This window comes from Erpetoichthys calabaricus, chromosome 7 (assembly GCF_900747795.2).
Source record: "Erpetoichthys calabaricus chromosome 7, fErpCal1.3, whole genome shotgun sequence".
Lineage (NCBI taxonomy): Eukaryota > Metazoa > Chordata > Cladistia > Polypteriformes > Polypteridae > Erpetoichthys > Erpetoichthys calabaricus.
This window is the reverse complement of record NC_041400.2, coordinates 158,012,005-158,028,021: the sequence shown is the minus strand read 5'-3', so window position 1 is coordinate 158,028,021 and position 16,017 is coordinate 158,012,005. Positions and strand designations below refer to the sequence as shown.

The 16,017-nt window shown below is 36.6% G+C and overlaps 1 protein-coding gene across 1 annotated transcript in view; it reads right to left on the bottom strand.

Annotated features, from left to right (window-relative positions):
• The window catches only part of cspg4ba (chondroitin sulfate proteoglycan 4ba), an 86,880-nt gene that overhangs the window by 18,051 nt on the left and 52,812 nt on the right, over positions 1–16,017 (bottom strand). The window contains exon 5 of the mRNA XM_028805614.2: positions 15,605–15,781. Coding sequence (XP_028661447.2) covers positions 15,605–15,781 — 177 coding nt within the window. The remainder of the gene's footprint in view (positions 1–15,604; positions 15,782–16,017) is intronic.

The window sequence follows — 16,017 nt, the reverse complement described above, 5'->3', positions numbered from 1 at the left end:
TACATAATAAAATATATTAAAACAACTACAGTATGTATGAATTAACCTCATTAATAACTTCATGTTCTACAGTACACACAATAACAATGACAGGCAGCTGTTCTGTATAAATAAGTTGCATGATGTCCGCACTCCAGCAGATTGGTACTTGAATTTGCACCTGCGCCAGTGTGTTTTATGTAGACTTCTCAAATGACTCATTAACTAAGGTATCACTGTATGTGGATAAAGTTCCATGCTAATAAATAAGGAGTGCACAGTTGAGTTATGCATAATGAATGTTGACCAATCAATGTGACCAATAACAGGCATGATCAACATAAACAAAATTGCCACAACCAAGCAAAACTAGTTAATGGAACCCACAAGAAAAACAAACAAGATGGTGCTGGATTGACAACATTATAATTACAATAAAATATATCAGGAATGCTTAAACAATCCCAAAATCTATAGAAACTATAAAAATTTGAAAAACGTGTAATATGCAGAAATTCGTTATTTTATACATTATTTTTAATAATTTTTCTTTTCCTTTTTCTTTTTGATTTTACCTTCCATCCCCTAGGAATACATTACTTTAGCTACTTTAAAATGATAAATAAGAGCTTTTCTGATCATCACAGTGAAATGCATTGAATCCTGTTTATGTCTGTTTCCCACCATGTGCCCAGTGCTGTTATGACAGGCTCCATCCAGCCCTCCCCCATGACCATGAACTGGATTATGCAGTCTTAAGAATGTATGCATTATTTAATATTATCATTTAATGTTCCTTAGTACTACAGGTGTTCTTAAACATTTTAATCTGATGACTCAAATAAGAAAATTGATATCATACTGGGACTCAAGAAGGTTATTATTATCATAATGGCACTGGAGCCATACACAATGAATAGCAACGGCCATATAATAAAACAAAACTGTAAATGTTCTTTGTTTCCTTTCAAGCATAGATCTCACATGAATATTACTAAAAGACAATAGTGGAAAGCAAATGTATTGTTAACAAAGCAATTATTATATGCCAGTAATTCAAAACAAGGAGTAGATTCCTGAGGTATATCACTGCCAGTGTAAATGCTTAGCTTAAACTTAAGTTAAACTGAGAGAAATCCATTTTTGGGATGCAGTGCAAGGATATGATGATTTTTGAAAGGATATTATGAACAATCACTTAACTTAATAACTTGATTAATAGGACTGGGAAGAAATAAAGTAGTCAAGAAACAATTAATATATGCATTTTATTTTCTTTATATTTCAATAAATTAAAATCAAATGACCTCCAGAATGAACAATACATTTTTTTTAATTAATTTGCAAATAGTATAACAAATGTGATTTTGATGTGTGCAACTTCTAATCATTCTTGTATATATCATAACATTCTTTGTGAGTCACTTTGGATAAAGTCCACTAAATAACAATAATAATGGCATGTGTTGGAATTGTGCTGCAAGTCTGTTGTGTAGAGGGTGAACAGGAAGGGAGACAGTGCTCCAGTATTACACACCACCATTTCTGACACACAGTCCCTCAGCCTCCCAAACTGTAGTCTGTTGGACAGCTAGTCAATGATCCATGACATTGAGGGAGCATCAAAATTCAAAGCCTTGAGCTTTTTCCCCAGTTGATGAGGTAGAAGGGTGCTAAAAACGCTGGAAAAGTTAAAGAACACAATCCTGACTGTGTTGCTGGCTTTGTCCAAGTGGGAGTAAGCTCTCTGGAGCATGGAGATGACAGCATCCTCCACACCTATATGTGCCTGATAGGCAAACTGTAAAGGATCCAGATGTTCTGAAACCAGAGGTCATAGCTTTTTTAGGACCAGCCTCTCAAAGGTCTTCATGATATATGAAGAAACAGCAACTGGTCTGAAGTCCTTGGGATCACTGGGATGCCCTTTCTTTGGTGCTGTAACCACAGAATGTTTTCCTCAGCTGGGAAACCATATGCAAATTCAGGGAAACGGAGAACAGGCGCTGAAGGACTCCTCAGAGCTGGCTGGCACATTTTCAGCATCCTGGGGCTGATTCTGTCCGACCCTAAAGCCTTGTTTATGCAGAGTTTTCATAGCTCTCTCTTCACTTGATCAGCAGAAACACACAATCCAGGGAGTAGAGGGGAACTGGAGACCACATGTGTGATATTAATATACGTTGTGCAGGGTGCAGATGGCAGTTGAGATTCTGGAACGTCCTCAGCTTGCACACAGAAGTTAGTGTTGGGAGAGGGCTGTACTGAAAAGAATGTGTCAAACCTGTTGAGGAACTGGTTCAGTTCATTAGTTCTGTCCTTGTTCCCTTCTTCTGCATGTTTAACAGCCTGCTTGTAGCCATTGATAGTCCTCATCTCATTCCACACTTTCTTCATTTTGTTTTGTTGTAACATGTGCTCAACTTTGTCTCTGTAGTGGGCTTTCCCCTCACAGACATGCTTCTTCAGTTCTGACTGCACCAGTTTGATTTCATCCTTTTCCCCAGATCTGAAGGCTGTCTTCAGTAGGGATTTCAGTTCGTTTGTGATCCATGGCTTGTTTCTGGGAAAACAGTGCCCTGGGTTTGTGGGGACTATGTTATACATACAAAATTTGATGTAGTCTATGATATAGTGGATTGATTCCTCAATGTCCTGGCCGTGTGACTCACAAAGCATATCCCAGTCATTGTGTTCAAAGGCATCCTTCAGAGCCTCCTTGGCCTCAGTTGTTCATACCTGTACTGTCCTGGTGGTGACTGGTAGCCTCTGGACAACAGGTTTTTATGCAGCTATGAGCTGTAACAAATTATGGTTTAATTGGCCCAAAGGTGGCAAAGCAACAGAGTTATATGATTCTTTATCACTGGCATATAACAAGTCCTGGGTCCTGTTTTCTCTTGTTGCACAGTCCACAAACTGGTAAAAATTGGTGAGGGTGGAGGAAAATGAAACATGGTTTAAAGTCACCAGAAACTGTGATGAAAGCAGTGAGACAGTCAATAGAGAGTTTGCCTGTTACCGAGTACTGTGTCTGTTGCGATTGCCGTGACTGCTCAGAGGGGGATGTAAACTGCCAGTACAATTGCATGTGAAAACTCTCTCGGCATATAAGGTCATAAGCCCACTGCGAGCAGCTCAATATTCAGGTCACATACCTGTGCTTTAATTGTAACGTGTCTGGGGTTGCACAATTTTTCATTCACAAAACCAGTGTGTCCAGTCCTTTTTTCTTGCTGTGTTCCCTCCTGCTTCTGTCTGCCATCACGACTTTAAACCTATCCAGTACAACTGTTTAGTCCAGAGTTTCAGCTCCATGCCACATCTCAGTGAAGCACTTACTTTAATGCTACTGACCGACATCTTGTTGAATGTCTGCAGCTTGTCTTAACATTTGGATATTTTGTGCCATTCTTACAGTTCTAAATATCCAACAATCACATCCTTCACCACTACGTTTAAATTTATGAAAAAGATTTAAACCGTGTTATAAGAAGGAATTCTTCCTGACTGAGACAAATTAAACTTCATGGAAAATCACAGGCTCAGATTCAATGTGTAGTGAACTTATGATGATCATCACCTAGATGTGCATGACCACTGAAACTGCTTTTAGTGTACAACATAATGCATATAACCCAACTCAATTCACTCACCTTTCATAACACCCTGAAAATTGTCGCAGTTTTGTGATCCTTTCACCTCACAAGCTTGTCTGCTGTCCCTCCTGTCTCCTCCTTTCTGACATGTGTCTCTGTTTATCAGGCATCTCAGTTGATAGTTTCACTAGTTGTGAGAGGGATGGGTGGTTTCATCGGGAAACAGAAATGGAAGCACTCCATCCCCACAGTGCATCACAGAGTTGTTTTGCATACTACCACAAAAAATAGTATGGTAAACAGAGTACAGTGTATCACTCACTACAGAATTCAGGCTTGGGCAAACTCTGCTAATTTTCATGACTCGACCCATCACAAACATATCCATGACCCAAGAAACACTGCTTTAATAAAACCTTAAATAATTTTAATACCTAAACTTACAGGAATGTGTCTTTCTCTTAGTTAGACTTCAGTTGGGCTGGAATTTCAAAGGAATAAATCATGAAGTAAAATAAAATAAAATGCTAGCTCAACCCAATAATCTTAAAGCTAACATTGCTTTTTCAAAAGAGACCCACTTGCACCTCAAATGCTTCTTTGGAATGAAGAAGTAATTGGTGAGACAAACAGTTCATTCTAAACTCCACTCCAGAATTCAAGGAGTGGCCATAGAAAGTTGCTTCCCAGTGATGCAACCCGAGTGATTTCTGAACCAAGAAACCGCTATGTAACTGCAGTGAAACTCGGCTGATTCTAGCTAATCTGTGTCCAGCTGGGAAGCCAGTGCGTTTGTCTGTCTTTTTTTATTTTAATTTTGCTAACACTTTCTAAATTTATATTTGCTTGTAATTTTTATTACATTCTTGACTTAGCCATAAATGACTCATTTTCAATATGGTCTAGTGATTCACAATTTCCTAAAACGTCAGAAGTGTCTGAGACACATGCCTAAACTACTGGCCTCAGTAATTTTGTTGCTGTGTTTTCCATTGTGCCATTTGATTCTTCTTTTTTGATTATACAAATAAATACTATTACTATGCTCACATTGTACCAGTGGTACCTTTCCAGAATGTGCGTGTTGACTGCCAGTCTCTGCCTGAACTCCATCTTCTGGCAGCTCCTAGTGAGCTAGTAAAGCTCACCATCTCTCCTAAATCCTGCTGAAGTTCGGAGTTGTATCCTAAATTAGGAAAACTGATTACATGCTTTTACTCCTGCTCCTACCAAAAAGGCACAATTCTTCATCAATCTAAGATTTTTGAGCCAATTAGGGCAGTTTTCCTACTTTGAGACTCCTTTATACCAATGGCAATATACCTGCATAATAAGTCACTGTAACTGTAACTGTTCTTTCAATATTTAGTCAAGTCTGAAGGTTTCTTTCTTTTTAGTAGTTTTGGTGTATATTTGAGGAGGCTGTTGTTGTTTGTTATATTTATTAATTGGGCTTCTATAAAAAGCTAAGTTTCCCCTTTGGCACAAAAAGTACTGTATATATAAACTCTTTATATTCCAGTATTCTTCTCTCAGATTATCATACCTGCTATTTTAATCTTACAAGGAAGCATCATGGGAAACTTAATGAGACAGTTTATGAAGTTTCAACAGCAGATGTTCAGATTATAAGAATGTAAATTATTTACTAAGCTTTTAAGCCTAACATATCTAGAAGTCCTCCTAACATTTTGTTTCACCAATATGCAGCTGTACTCTATAACATTAAAAGCCTAATCATGAAATTTAAAATGCAAAGAGTTCCTCAAACGGCAAGACGGCTGCTTCAGATAATTGAAATAATTTATTCAGAGAACACTCTCGCTTTTTAGGTTGTCACCTAGAGAATTTGCCAACAGCTTCAGCTTTTCAATTTAACATACATTAATAGGAAGAAGGAAAAAGGGAGCGCATCAGACCAGCAATCTCGCATAAACTGCCTGATAAAGTCAGCTGTGGTGCATAGTGAAAGAAGCAAGTTGTAGGAAAGTTTTCCTGCACAAGACAGCAGACAAACACTAAACACAGAGGAAGGTACTGGAGGCTACAGTAGGAGAACAAACAAAAGGAAGTCATGAGCTAAACCAGCCTGACCTCAAGAATAATGCTGAGGTTAGACTTTTTATATTAGGATGTGGACAACGTCTTTCACTTCTGTACTCAACAACTGACAATTACTAGGCCATGTTATCTATTGCATCCTACTGCTCTCCAAACTTAAACCAACTGAACAATGACTGAATTTCATTTACTGGATAATTGTATTCATTTTGAAATAAAAGGTGAACAAGAATAAGGCATAAATTAATTTGCTATTCATATTTAAAAATACCACCATATAAGAAAACAACTAGTGACAGAGAATTCCACATTAATACTCTATCCATCCATTTTCTAAACCCAGATATCCAGGGTAGAGTTGTGTGGAAATTGTAGCCTATCACAATAAACATCGGGCGCAAGGCAGGAACAGTCCTTGGCAGGCTGAAAACATGCATGCACCCGTACTTCAGGGACCAGTCCCCCTAACCTGCCTGTCTTTGGACTGTGGGAAGAAACCAAAGCACCTTGAGGAAACTCTTCTGGACAAGGGGAGAACATGCAAACTCAAAACAGGGGGCACCTGGGATGTGCCTCTTGGTATTTCTCTATTTCTGTTCTCTTCTGCTTCTGGAGGAGACATAGTAGGTCAAGAAAATAATAATAATAATAATAATAGAGGCAAACATTGTACATCTACAAAATCAGATTGGAAATTCTTAAATCTTGTTCTCAGATTTTTTTTTTTTTTTTTTTGCTCTTGTCCCTAGAGGTGACTACAAGAAAGAATATGAATGAGCCTCACAAATTGATCAGACCTGTAAATCCCAGATCTCTACATTGTTCAATCTGTACAGGATCTGAGAGACAGACTGACCAGGTAAGAAAATAAAAAATGACGCTTTTTAAATGAGAATGACAATACTTAGAAAAATCTCACAACATGAATTTCATGAACCTTTTCGGTCGTGTCGTTAAGGGCCTAGCCTGATTTCCTCCGATTTTTGTTGTCATTGGAACTAAATCAAAATTTTAATTCCAGTCAGCATGTGTTGTATTCATAGTGGCATGCCATTTCACATCCTTTAATAATGGCCTAAAAGTTATGTTCACTTAAAAAATAAAAAAAACGATGATTTTTGTCTATCCAAGCTCTGGGTTTGTTAATAACAAAGTAAGGTTTTTTAACACTTTCAGCAGGGGACTTTACATGCCTTTTTGTGCAGGCAGCCCCTGCTTGATGATGTTGGAGCCTACTTTAAAACTGATTGACAGAATGTAAATGACTGTCCTGGAATATCAACTTTGATGTAGTTCAGACCACACCAGAAATCTGAAAAAAAATCAATGGACTGTATAAACTGAAAGTATAAACTGGTTTCCAGTTTAGTCCCTCCCAACAACCTGCACTGTGACCTTGAGTAAGCCTTCGATAAACAAAATATATTTCAATTGGGAAAGAACAAATTTCTCAAAATTCTATCGAAGTTTTTCTTCATGCAAAAAACTATAGACACATTGGATAAATTACCAAGTATTGTGGTGAAGAGCAGAATTTTAACGACATTCAAATGTCAACTTGATGTTATTTTGGAGAATCTGAGTGAATAGGATGGACAGGCTTGCTGGTCTGAATGGGCTGCTCTCACCACAATTGTTCTAAAATTAAAAACAATCACGCTATACCACTGTACTAGTAAAGCATCTTAGCATGGTATTCACTAATGAACGGTACTCTATAAAATAAAGTCAGCTTGTTTATCATTAAATTGTTTTATAAATTTACGACAGGTTTACAAAAGCACTGAGTCCACTTTCTACAATAAAGGATAATCAGTAACTGCAGTCTGTCTAAGCAGCATCACACAGAAAGCAGACGTCAATCCTGTAGGCAATGCTAGTTCAATAAATGAGTAACACAGAAGGGGCATTCACCGCTCTACAACCTTGCTTCACGAAATGAACAGTGAATGAATTCTTTAATTTTGCTCCCCTTCCTTTTAAAAGATGTTTATAGCAGTCTGACAACATTTATCCTTAATTAATTATAGGAAACAGAATACACTGCAATGATGAGGGAGGCACATTATGGTAGGTACAACAACTATTGAAAATGAAGATGATTTACTTATTTTGGTGGCCATATCGACTTGCTTCAAAGACCATATGGCTACTTACTGAAGGGTGTGGAATGTCTCACTTCTGTGTGAATGGAGAAAAATGCTGCAGTGCTCCTCTGCCAACATACCATCAGTCAAACATCAAAACAGCGGACAATGTACTTCCAGGTCTACCTCAGCGGCGACATACTGTCATACCAATGATCAGGTCTTTCAAATCTTTCACATGAAAGATATAATTGACACAAAAACAGAATATGCTCTTAAGTCATCACGAATAGTCTGGTTGAAGGGCACACCATGGAATGATATGTCCTAAACATTATAGTGAGTTTCATATCCCAGTGATCCATGATGTTTGTAATAATATCCCTTTATTAATTTTGTGAGCTGACTTAATCTTGTTATGGGTCTCCACCTTTGAAAAATTTTTTTGCAAAATATCTCATTTTTGTCTAGTGTTTTGTTATGGTAACATTGGTTTTGTGGTTTTTACAAAGTTTCAAACAACTTTTCCTATTTTTAGTGCATTCTGGAAGTTAGTACACTTTTTAAGTGGTGTTACATTTCAACAATGACATCTGGTTTTTTGGAGGCACTGTCACTTTGTGGGCTCCACTGCCTAGATGCCATTCTTGGTTGCCAGGGAGAGAGGTTTGGTGCATCGTGACATTTTGCATCTTCTAAACTTCTAAAACTCTTTGTGTGCGTCTTTCTAGTATTTCTTGGTTTTGCATCCTTGCGTTTTGTTTTGACTATGATGTCTGGTTTATGCTTTTGCTTTTGGTACAACAGAAAGTATCAGACTCTCTGTATTGACGCTTATTCTGTTCTTTGACAACATATGATGTCCTGGTCCTACAGGTTCTACTTTTCTCACTGTTCAGTTAACTGGCAGTACAAATCTAAGTTCAGGTATTTCAGCATAAAAGGATTTTTTTATAATCATTCTCACTTACTGTGCAGCATTTGCCAACCTATACATCCTACCTACAAAGCAATATCAGACTGTCAAGTCAGAGTCTGCACAGCAATTAATGTGCAATGAAATAAAAAGATTCAAAACAATGCTTATGGCACTGAGACATGCAGGTCAGTCAAGCAATCTTTATTACATAGAACCCTGTTTCCAGCATGTATCAAGCAAGATTCAAATAAACAAACTAATTTGTGCTTCTAATACAAAAAACAGCACATACAAGATAAGAAAGCCTGCAGGTGGTAGTGGAGGTTATTTAGAATAGCTAACAACATTAGCCTGACCTGGTTGTATAGCACTGTATGCTTTAGCCGACTTTTCAGTATCTTCATTTAAACTGTCCTGTTCCCCACATGCATTTGCAAAGTTCTCTTTTTTGCTATTCTGACCAGATTACGTAAGCACCTTCCCCTGTGTGTCATCAGTCTCTATTGAGCTGTAGAAATGACATAGTTGCCAGTCGTGGTGCTGGCCATTCATTACTACTCTTACAAGTAATTCAGTTGCAGCAAAAATCAACACCTGATTTATTGCCAGAAATGGGGCAGACAATAAGCAGTCAGGATTAAAATCAGAAACCATACACTAAATTACTTGTAGCTTACACCAGTTTAGATAGAGTGAACAGCCTGAAATGCAGTGCATTAAACAATCAGAAGGCAGCTGTTAAGGTAATGGTCTTGAAGACACAAAGCTCCATTTATCCTTCCATTTTCCACACTTGCTCTGTCTACCTCAGTAGGCTAGACCCAATGCTGGCAACACTGAGTGCAAATCAGGAAATAACCCAGGATGGGGCACCAGTCCATCACAGGGTACACTGCCAAATACTCTCATACTGGGTCAACTATAAGCCAACCGGCATGTCTTTGGGAATGTGGGAGGAAAATTATAGAGTACCCACACAATTGAGCAGAATATGCAAAACTCACCCAGAAAATGACTAGACCCAGGCCCAAGATTTCAAACTCACTCTCATGGAAGTGCAAGGCTAAAATACCCCTAACGTCTGCCCCACCATGTTTTGCTTAGGACTGAAGATTCAAAGCCCACAAGATGCTCGATGTGTGACTCTGGCTTACACACCTACCTGAACAAAGACAAGTTGTATTGCAGTATGCTCTAGGATGGTAGTCAGTCTGAAAGTTACTACATTAAACAACATCCTTAAACACTCCTTAAATTTCCTTTTTGTCTACATATATTTTCAGCAGACTTCTGCATTTTCAATGGAGAAGGAGAAATGAAACAATGGGGTGCCAGTGTTAATCACAGCCTTTTCAAGTTTAAGGGCCACTAAAAAAATAAGTCAGTCCCCAGGTTTTTATGACCACAAAAATCAAAGTAAAAAAAGTAAAGTGAGGGTGAAGCAGCTATGAAAGAAGGCCTTGGTGTGCCACCTTGTGGACTTTAATGGATTTATAATTTTGTAAAGCCCTTAAAGTGCATTTGAACTTAAAGGGATGACTTACCAGGGTTGAGTGAGGATGGCTGCTGGTGCTGTTTGTGTTTTTTGTCCCATAAGTTTAGAGCAAAAAATGCAAATTGGAGTGTAGAAAATGAAGATACAAGAGATATATAAACAATAGTGGCCCTTTTATTACAAAAAAGATAGGGTGGCATTGTGAAAAAGAATTAAAATTAATGAAAATTGTTCATTATCCAAAAGAATCATGAATGTGATAGTTATTACAAGATCTCACTATGTGTCTCTCACACTGTTCAGATATTTAATCCATATACCAATCCATCTACCCTTTATCCAGACATAACAGCCAGTAAGAAATCTCTTTTTTGGTGCTCACTTTCCATAATATGGTGTCACAAAGAGTTGAACTCTATCCCAACAGCACAGGGCAGATGGCGGGAGCCCACCTTGGAAGAAATACCAGTTCACTGCAAGGGTCATACAAACACAGTCATTCACACTATGCCAGGCTGGAGCCAACAGTTAGCTGACATGCATGTTTTATAAGATGGGAGGGACAAAAACAGAGGACTCAATAAACAAGATACAGACGGGAGAATGTTCACAGGCATTGGCTGAGCAGGGCTTCAAACTTGGGTCTCTCATACTGTACGTTTGCTACACTGGCATGAAAAATGACATGTTTTTGTAAATCACAGCTGGACTGATGAGTGATCTTGGAGTCTTACTAAAGTCAGAGTGCCCAGAGCTGTCCCTGAAGTGGGACCTCGGGCTCCTTCTTTTGTCCATTTCAATCTTAGTCACCAAATAGCAAAGTTGCGGACATGCCAATTAACACAGATGAAATTATACTTTAAGTATATTACATTCTGAAAGATTGTAATCGTATAATAAATGCAATTAATAATCAATTTCCTTAAAGTGTACTGGCAACAAATATACAGTACTTTTTTCTTCAATATTTATTAAGGCATGCATATAAAAAGAGTTTCTTAGTAGAAAGTCTAATGGCAAAATCTGAATGTGTTCACTTATCTTTCTGATGAAGTTAAAGCAAACAAAATATTTAAAAAAGAAACGGAAATGAATACGAGCAATCCATCCATCTCAATAAGGAGTGAGTGGGACAATAGAAGATGCAAAAAAATGCCTGTGCAGTAACTGGCTGCTTGTCAAGGCTATCTTAAGAACTGAACACTTTCAATTATACTTTTTTAAATCTCTTGAGCAATAGGCAGTTAAGCACTGATGATACAACCAAAAAAATCTTGCTTTTACATCCAAAACCATAATCATAAGTAGCAAATTCAATTCAAATCAGTCTATTGTTATATAGCACTCTTCACTGAGTGCAGGTGCAGAGAGCTTTCACAAGTTCACAGATAAAATGCAAATACAAATTTTAATAATCACATAATGAGTGTATATAAAGACACAGATTTGTTTAGACAAGTAGAAAACAAAGTAGTTTTAAACTGATTAACATACAGTAAATGGAGACAAACAATATCTGTCCATGAATTAACTGTTGGAATTGTGGCCTTGATGCTACAAAACTACTGCAAATCAAATCAGTTGGCTATCAAAGTCAAATTTGAATAGTAAGCATTAATATAGCACAACACAACAGTAAGAGTTTCTGAGTTTCAAAACTACCAACTAAAATTTTAGCAGTATGACATTGTAAAGTGTTCATGTATTTATATTGAGATATTATTAATTTATATTAAAACAAGACAAAAAGGGAAGAATAACAATAAATAATATTCTCAGACCCACTTAGATTGGGGTCATAGATCCCAGCAGTATGAGGCACAAGGTAGGTGCCCACCCTGGACATGGCACTAGTACACTGCAGTGCTTACTCAAGCACACACCCACTTTGAGCATATTTAAGGTAGCCATTTAACCCAACCTGCAAATCTTTGGGGGTGTGGGTGGAAAACTGCCCATGGAAACATGAGGAGAACATGCAGAATACACCCAGAAAGCAAAGCGAGGATGCTGGGGAGAGCAGCACTAATACCTGTACAAGTCAGTCACCTACTAAATAAATAGACTAAGCTTAAAATGTACACATTTTCATATTTAGTGTTATGGTTATGTATATTGACAATGTTTTATACACTTGTTTGAGCCATTTTCTTAACAATTATTTCCCATTATAGGTTATTTGTAGTGTTGAACCAGATGTTTGTTTTTATCATTTTTATGGAAATATATTTTTTAGTTATTTGAAATTATATTGTGTTGTTTTCATCACCATTTTGTTTATCCTGGTGTGCTGCTATTTTGTGCCATCACCTTTACAAATATTCTGTGGAACATGGTCCCAGGAGTTATGTGGTTGACATCATCAGCGCACTGCTATAAGTATCGGTGCTTAAGATGCATCACTATCCAAGATTGTGGAAATTTTCAGAAAACATCCTTTGTGTGTTTGCGTTGATTATTGGTATGTTATGAATATTTAATTTTATCATTACATATAAATGATCATATAAATGCAAAAAAAGTCAGAACTAGATTCTGCACTTTAAAAAAGCAACATAAATATGCACACATAAAGATGTCAGAATACTATACTACTTGGTGAATTCTGCAGTAACACACTGAAACATTAAAGCATCCAATCGATGGCTGTTGGACTGTGATTAGGATGTTTGCTTGAGCTTCTGGCTCCTTTTATAATAAGCTTACTTGAAGTTTCTCATCCCTGAAGTAGTAAGTACACAATTCCACACAGACCTACTCAGTGAACTTGCCTTTCACGTCAACTAAGAGCCATCATCCCTTACTATACACTTCAAATACATCAGACAGATAGGTTGAGGCCATCAGGTAACCCTTCTTATCTGATCTGAAGTGGTCCTGTGAGAACAGAAGTCTTGCTTGCATCTCGGGTTAGATGGTAAGGATTATTCCAGTCATAGTTACAATATGTTAAGAGTGGAGTACTGTAAATAGGGAATACAGACAGTAGAAGAAAAATACAGATTTAATCAATACATAGAAGAATATTTGGTTGGATGCATTTGCAGATTTATCAGGCTTGGTGATTTATTATTGCTAAAGATTGGTGAATTAAAATGTGATACCTACTACTTAGCCTCCTATATGGGATCTGAAGATTTCAACAGCAGCAGTCAATGCAATCCGGCAAACAGGTTTTAATTACATACAACTCTGTATAATACATCCAATGAAAATGTTCTACTGACTCCCAAGTCGTGATATGCTTCATTTAAGTAGACTGCCATTGAATTAAACTGATACTATATATTGGAAAAATACTTCCATTAATTTTACAATTTACTGTTTTAGTTTTATGTTAATAACACCATATGCAAAATGATTGCTTATGTTGCTTGTGATTGTTGCATAAAATTGATCACTCAAAATAAGTGCCACCATGCACTAAAATGAAAGAAATAATAGCTAAACATTGATCCCTATACTTTAGCGGGACAGATCCAGTATGATCAACTCAAACTAACAAAACTACATCCAGTTTCATATAAAAAGGTTCTTTTATGGATCTACAGTACTACTCATTGGATGATGCTGTTTGGAAAGTCTGCACTCATGCAAAGTGTAACAGCACCAACCATAGAACAACAAATCCCAGTCTCTTTTAAATTTTGTTTCAGCTTTGCTACATTCACCACCAGAGGGCAGCTGGGAGTTCAAATGATAGTGGAACACTCAGAGACTCCATCACTATGTCATGTGTATTGCCTGCATTTTCCTTGGCCTGAGCTCTGAACTGGACTGTAAATGTTTAATTAGAGACTGTGACGTCTGTGTAGATTAGTTCTGGATTTAAACAAAACCAAATACCAGCTTTAAGCACAGAACTCATTTCAGAGCACACTGCACAGCTTTCATGTCTGGCATTGCTACTGACTGTTAGGTTAAATTCATTTGAAAATATCATTGATGGTAAAGTACACATCTATGTAAAAAGCTATGTCTTTTTTAGATTTGTGCAATACAAAAAATAATATTTAAATTTCTCATGAATTCTTTACAAAGCAGCCAAAAAGCAAAAATGTGAAGATTTAAGTATCATTGTAAAGGATTATTTTTTGGTAATTTAATTTGCCCAACAAATTATACTACCTTGCAGTCAAAAGCCCAGTTAGTCATCCGAGCCAATGAAGGTCTCCTGTTGCTTGACTGGCTAAAGCTACTCCAAGCGAAGTGTGGACCTGGGTTCATGTCCTGGGAGATGTGTTATGATTCTCCAGTGAAGAGAACCCTGTTACACTTCAGAAAATTATTACAATGTCTTAGGTAGAAAGCAAAGTGATCCTAGGCCAACTGGTGCAGCAAGGAAGAGCTCTAGGATTTCTCAAATGTGATTAACTGTATGTGCAAAGGTCATCTGAGCTTTAATTAATCTAAAAGAAGTCCAGAAAAACATAGGCTTTTTAAAAACAATTTCAGTAAACAAGATGAGCCCTTCAAATTTAGCATACATTGTAGATAACCTGCATATGAATAAAATTATTTATATTACCTAAACCTAGAAAAAAATGCAGTTTCTTTACATAGAACTGTTTAGAGCTTGTTTAGAATTTTACAAGAGTTTATTAGTGTTAATATAAATTAACTTTGCTGTGATCCTGCTTGTGTATCTGCTAAACTCCTATTAGTTTAATTAATAAGAGGCTTTATAACTTGGCATGCCTCCCTTGTCTCTTCATTTTTATTAAAAATTTATTCTCTGCTCTGGGTGAGAATGAGGGTTTTAGCATGGCTTATGATTACATCTTTTAATTGTTTCAGTGATATATGGATCAGTCTGATTTAAGAGACTTTTAAATCTTTAAATGCTGAAAGCTCCAGCTTCAGATTGACCTTATTAATCTTTCTTAAAGGTCCTAAATTCCTATTACAGATTTTGTGAACTTTTGAGGAGTGGTTTAACTTTTTTAGGAGATGGCTTTAAAAACTTTGAACTTTAAAAACTCAAAGCTGAATAGTTGGCCTTCACCTCAAAGCCTAATCAGCTGTTTAGGTTAATTAATGAGTGCAAGTAGTTCATAAAATTTAATAAAAATCTGTTCATTCATTCACAAGTTACAGCATTCGCAGAATATTTACCACAGACACAGAAACACATCTTTTCAAAAATGCTCAAAGATGTTCTAGGGATATTAAAATGCAGTCTTCTACTGAAAATCTGAAATTTATATTTTCATGAAAAAATTGTTTCTCCACATATGAAATATGAAAAAAGTGAAGATGCTAAAGTAGATTACTAACAAGCAAACAACAAAAGTAAAGCAATAAGTCAAATTCAATTTCGTTTTTCCTTTGTAAAAGTGACAATGACAATAAAGATCTATCTATCTATCTAAATACAATTTCTAAAGTTACTCTTCTATATTTATTAACAATTACTGAAAATAGTTGCATTGATGACAAATAAGAACACACACAGAAAACTTACCCTTAGTATTTTGTTTGTTGTAATGGCTGGAGCTTCATCATTCACTGGAATAATGTTCACATGCATAGTTGATGGCTGGCTCTGCTTTCGGAGGTCTGTATCATTAGCAATGATAGTGAAATTGTCGTATATGGATTCACTGTTATCATGGACATAATAAATAAATTCATTTTCAACCTACAGAAAGAAATGAAAAAAAGTATTGGTATTCAAAAAATAGAGGAGATATTATCATATCAATTTAAATTTTATTTTAACTGTGGCTAAACTAACTTGATGTCTAAAAATCTCATTGCCATTGCAGTTCACTGACAAGGATAGATGCCAGTGTATCCTATTTAATCAGCTATGTGAGACATTAACAAAAATTAAATGGAAAGTTTGATTCTGTTTATACAACATTATAGTATTTA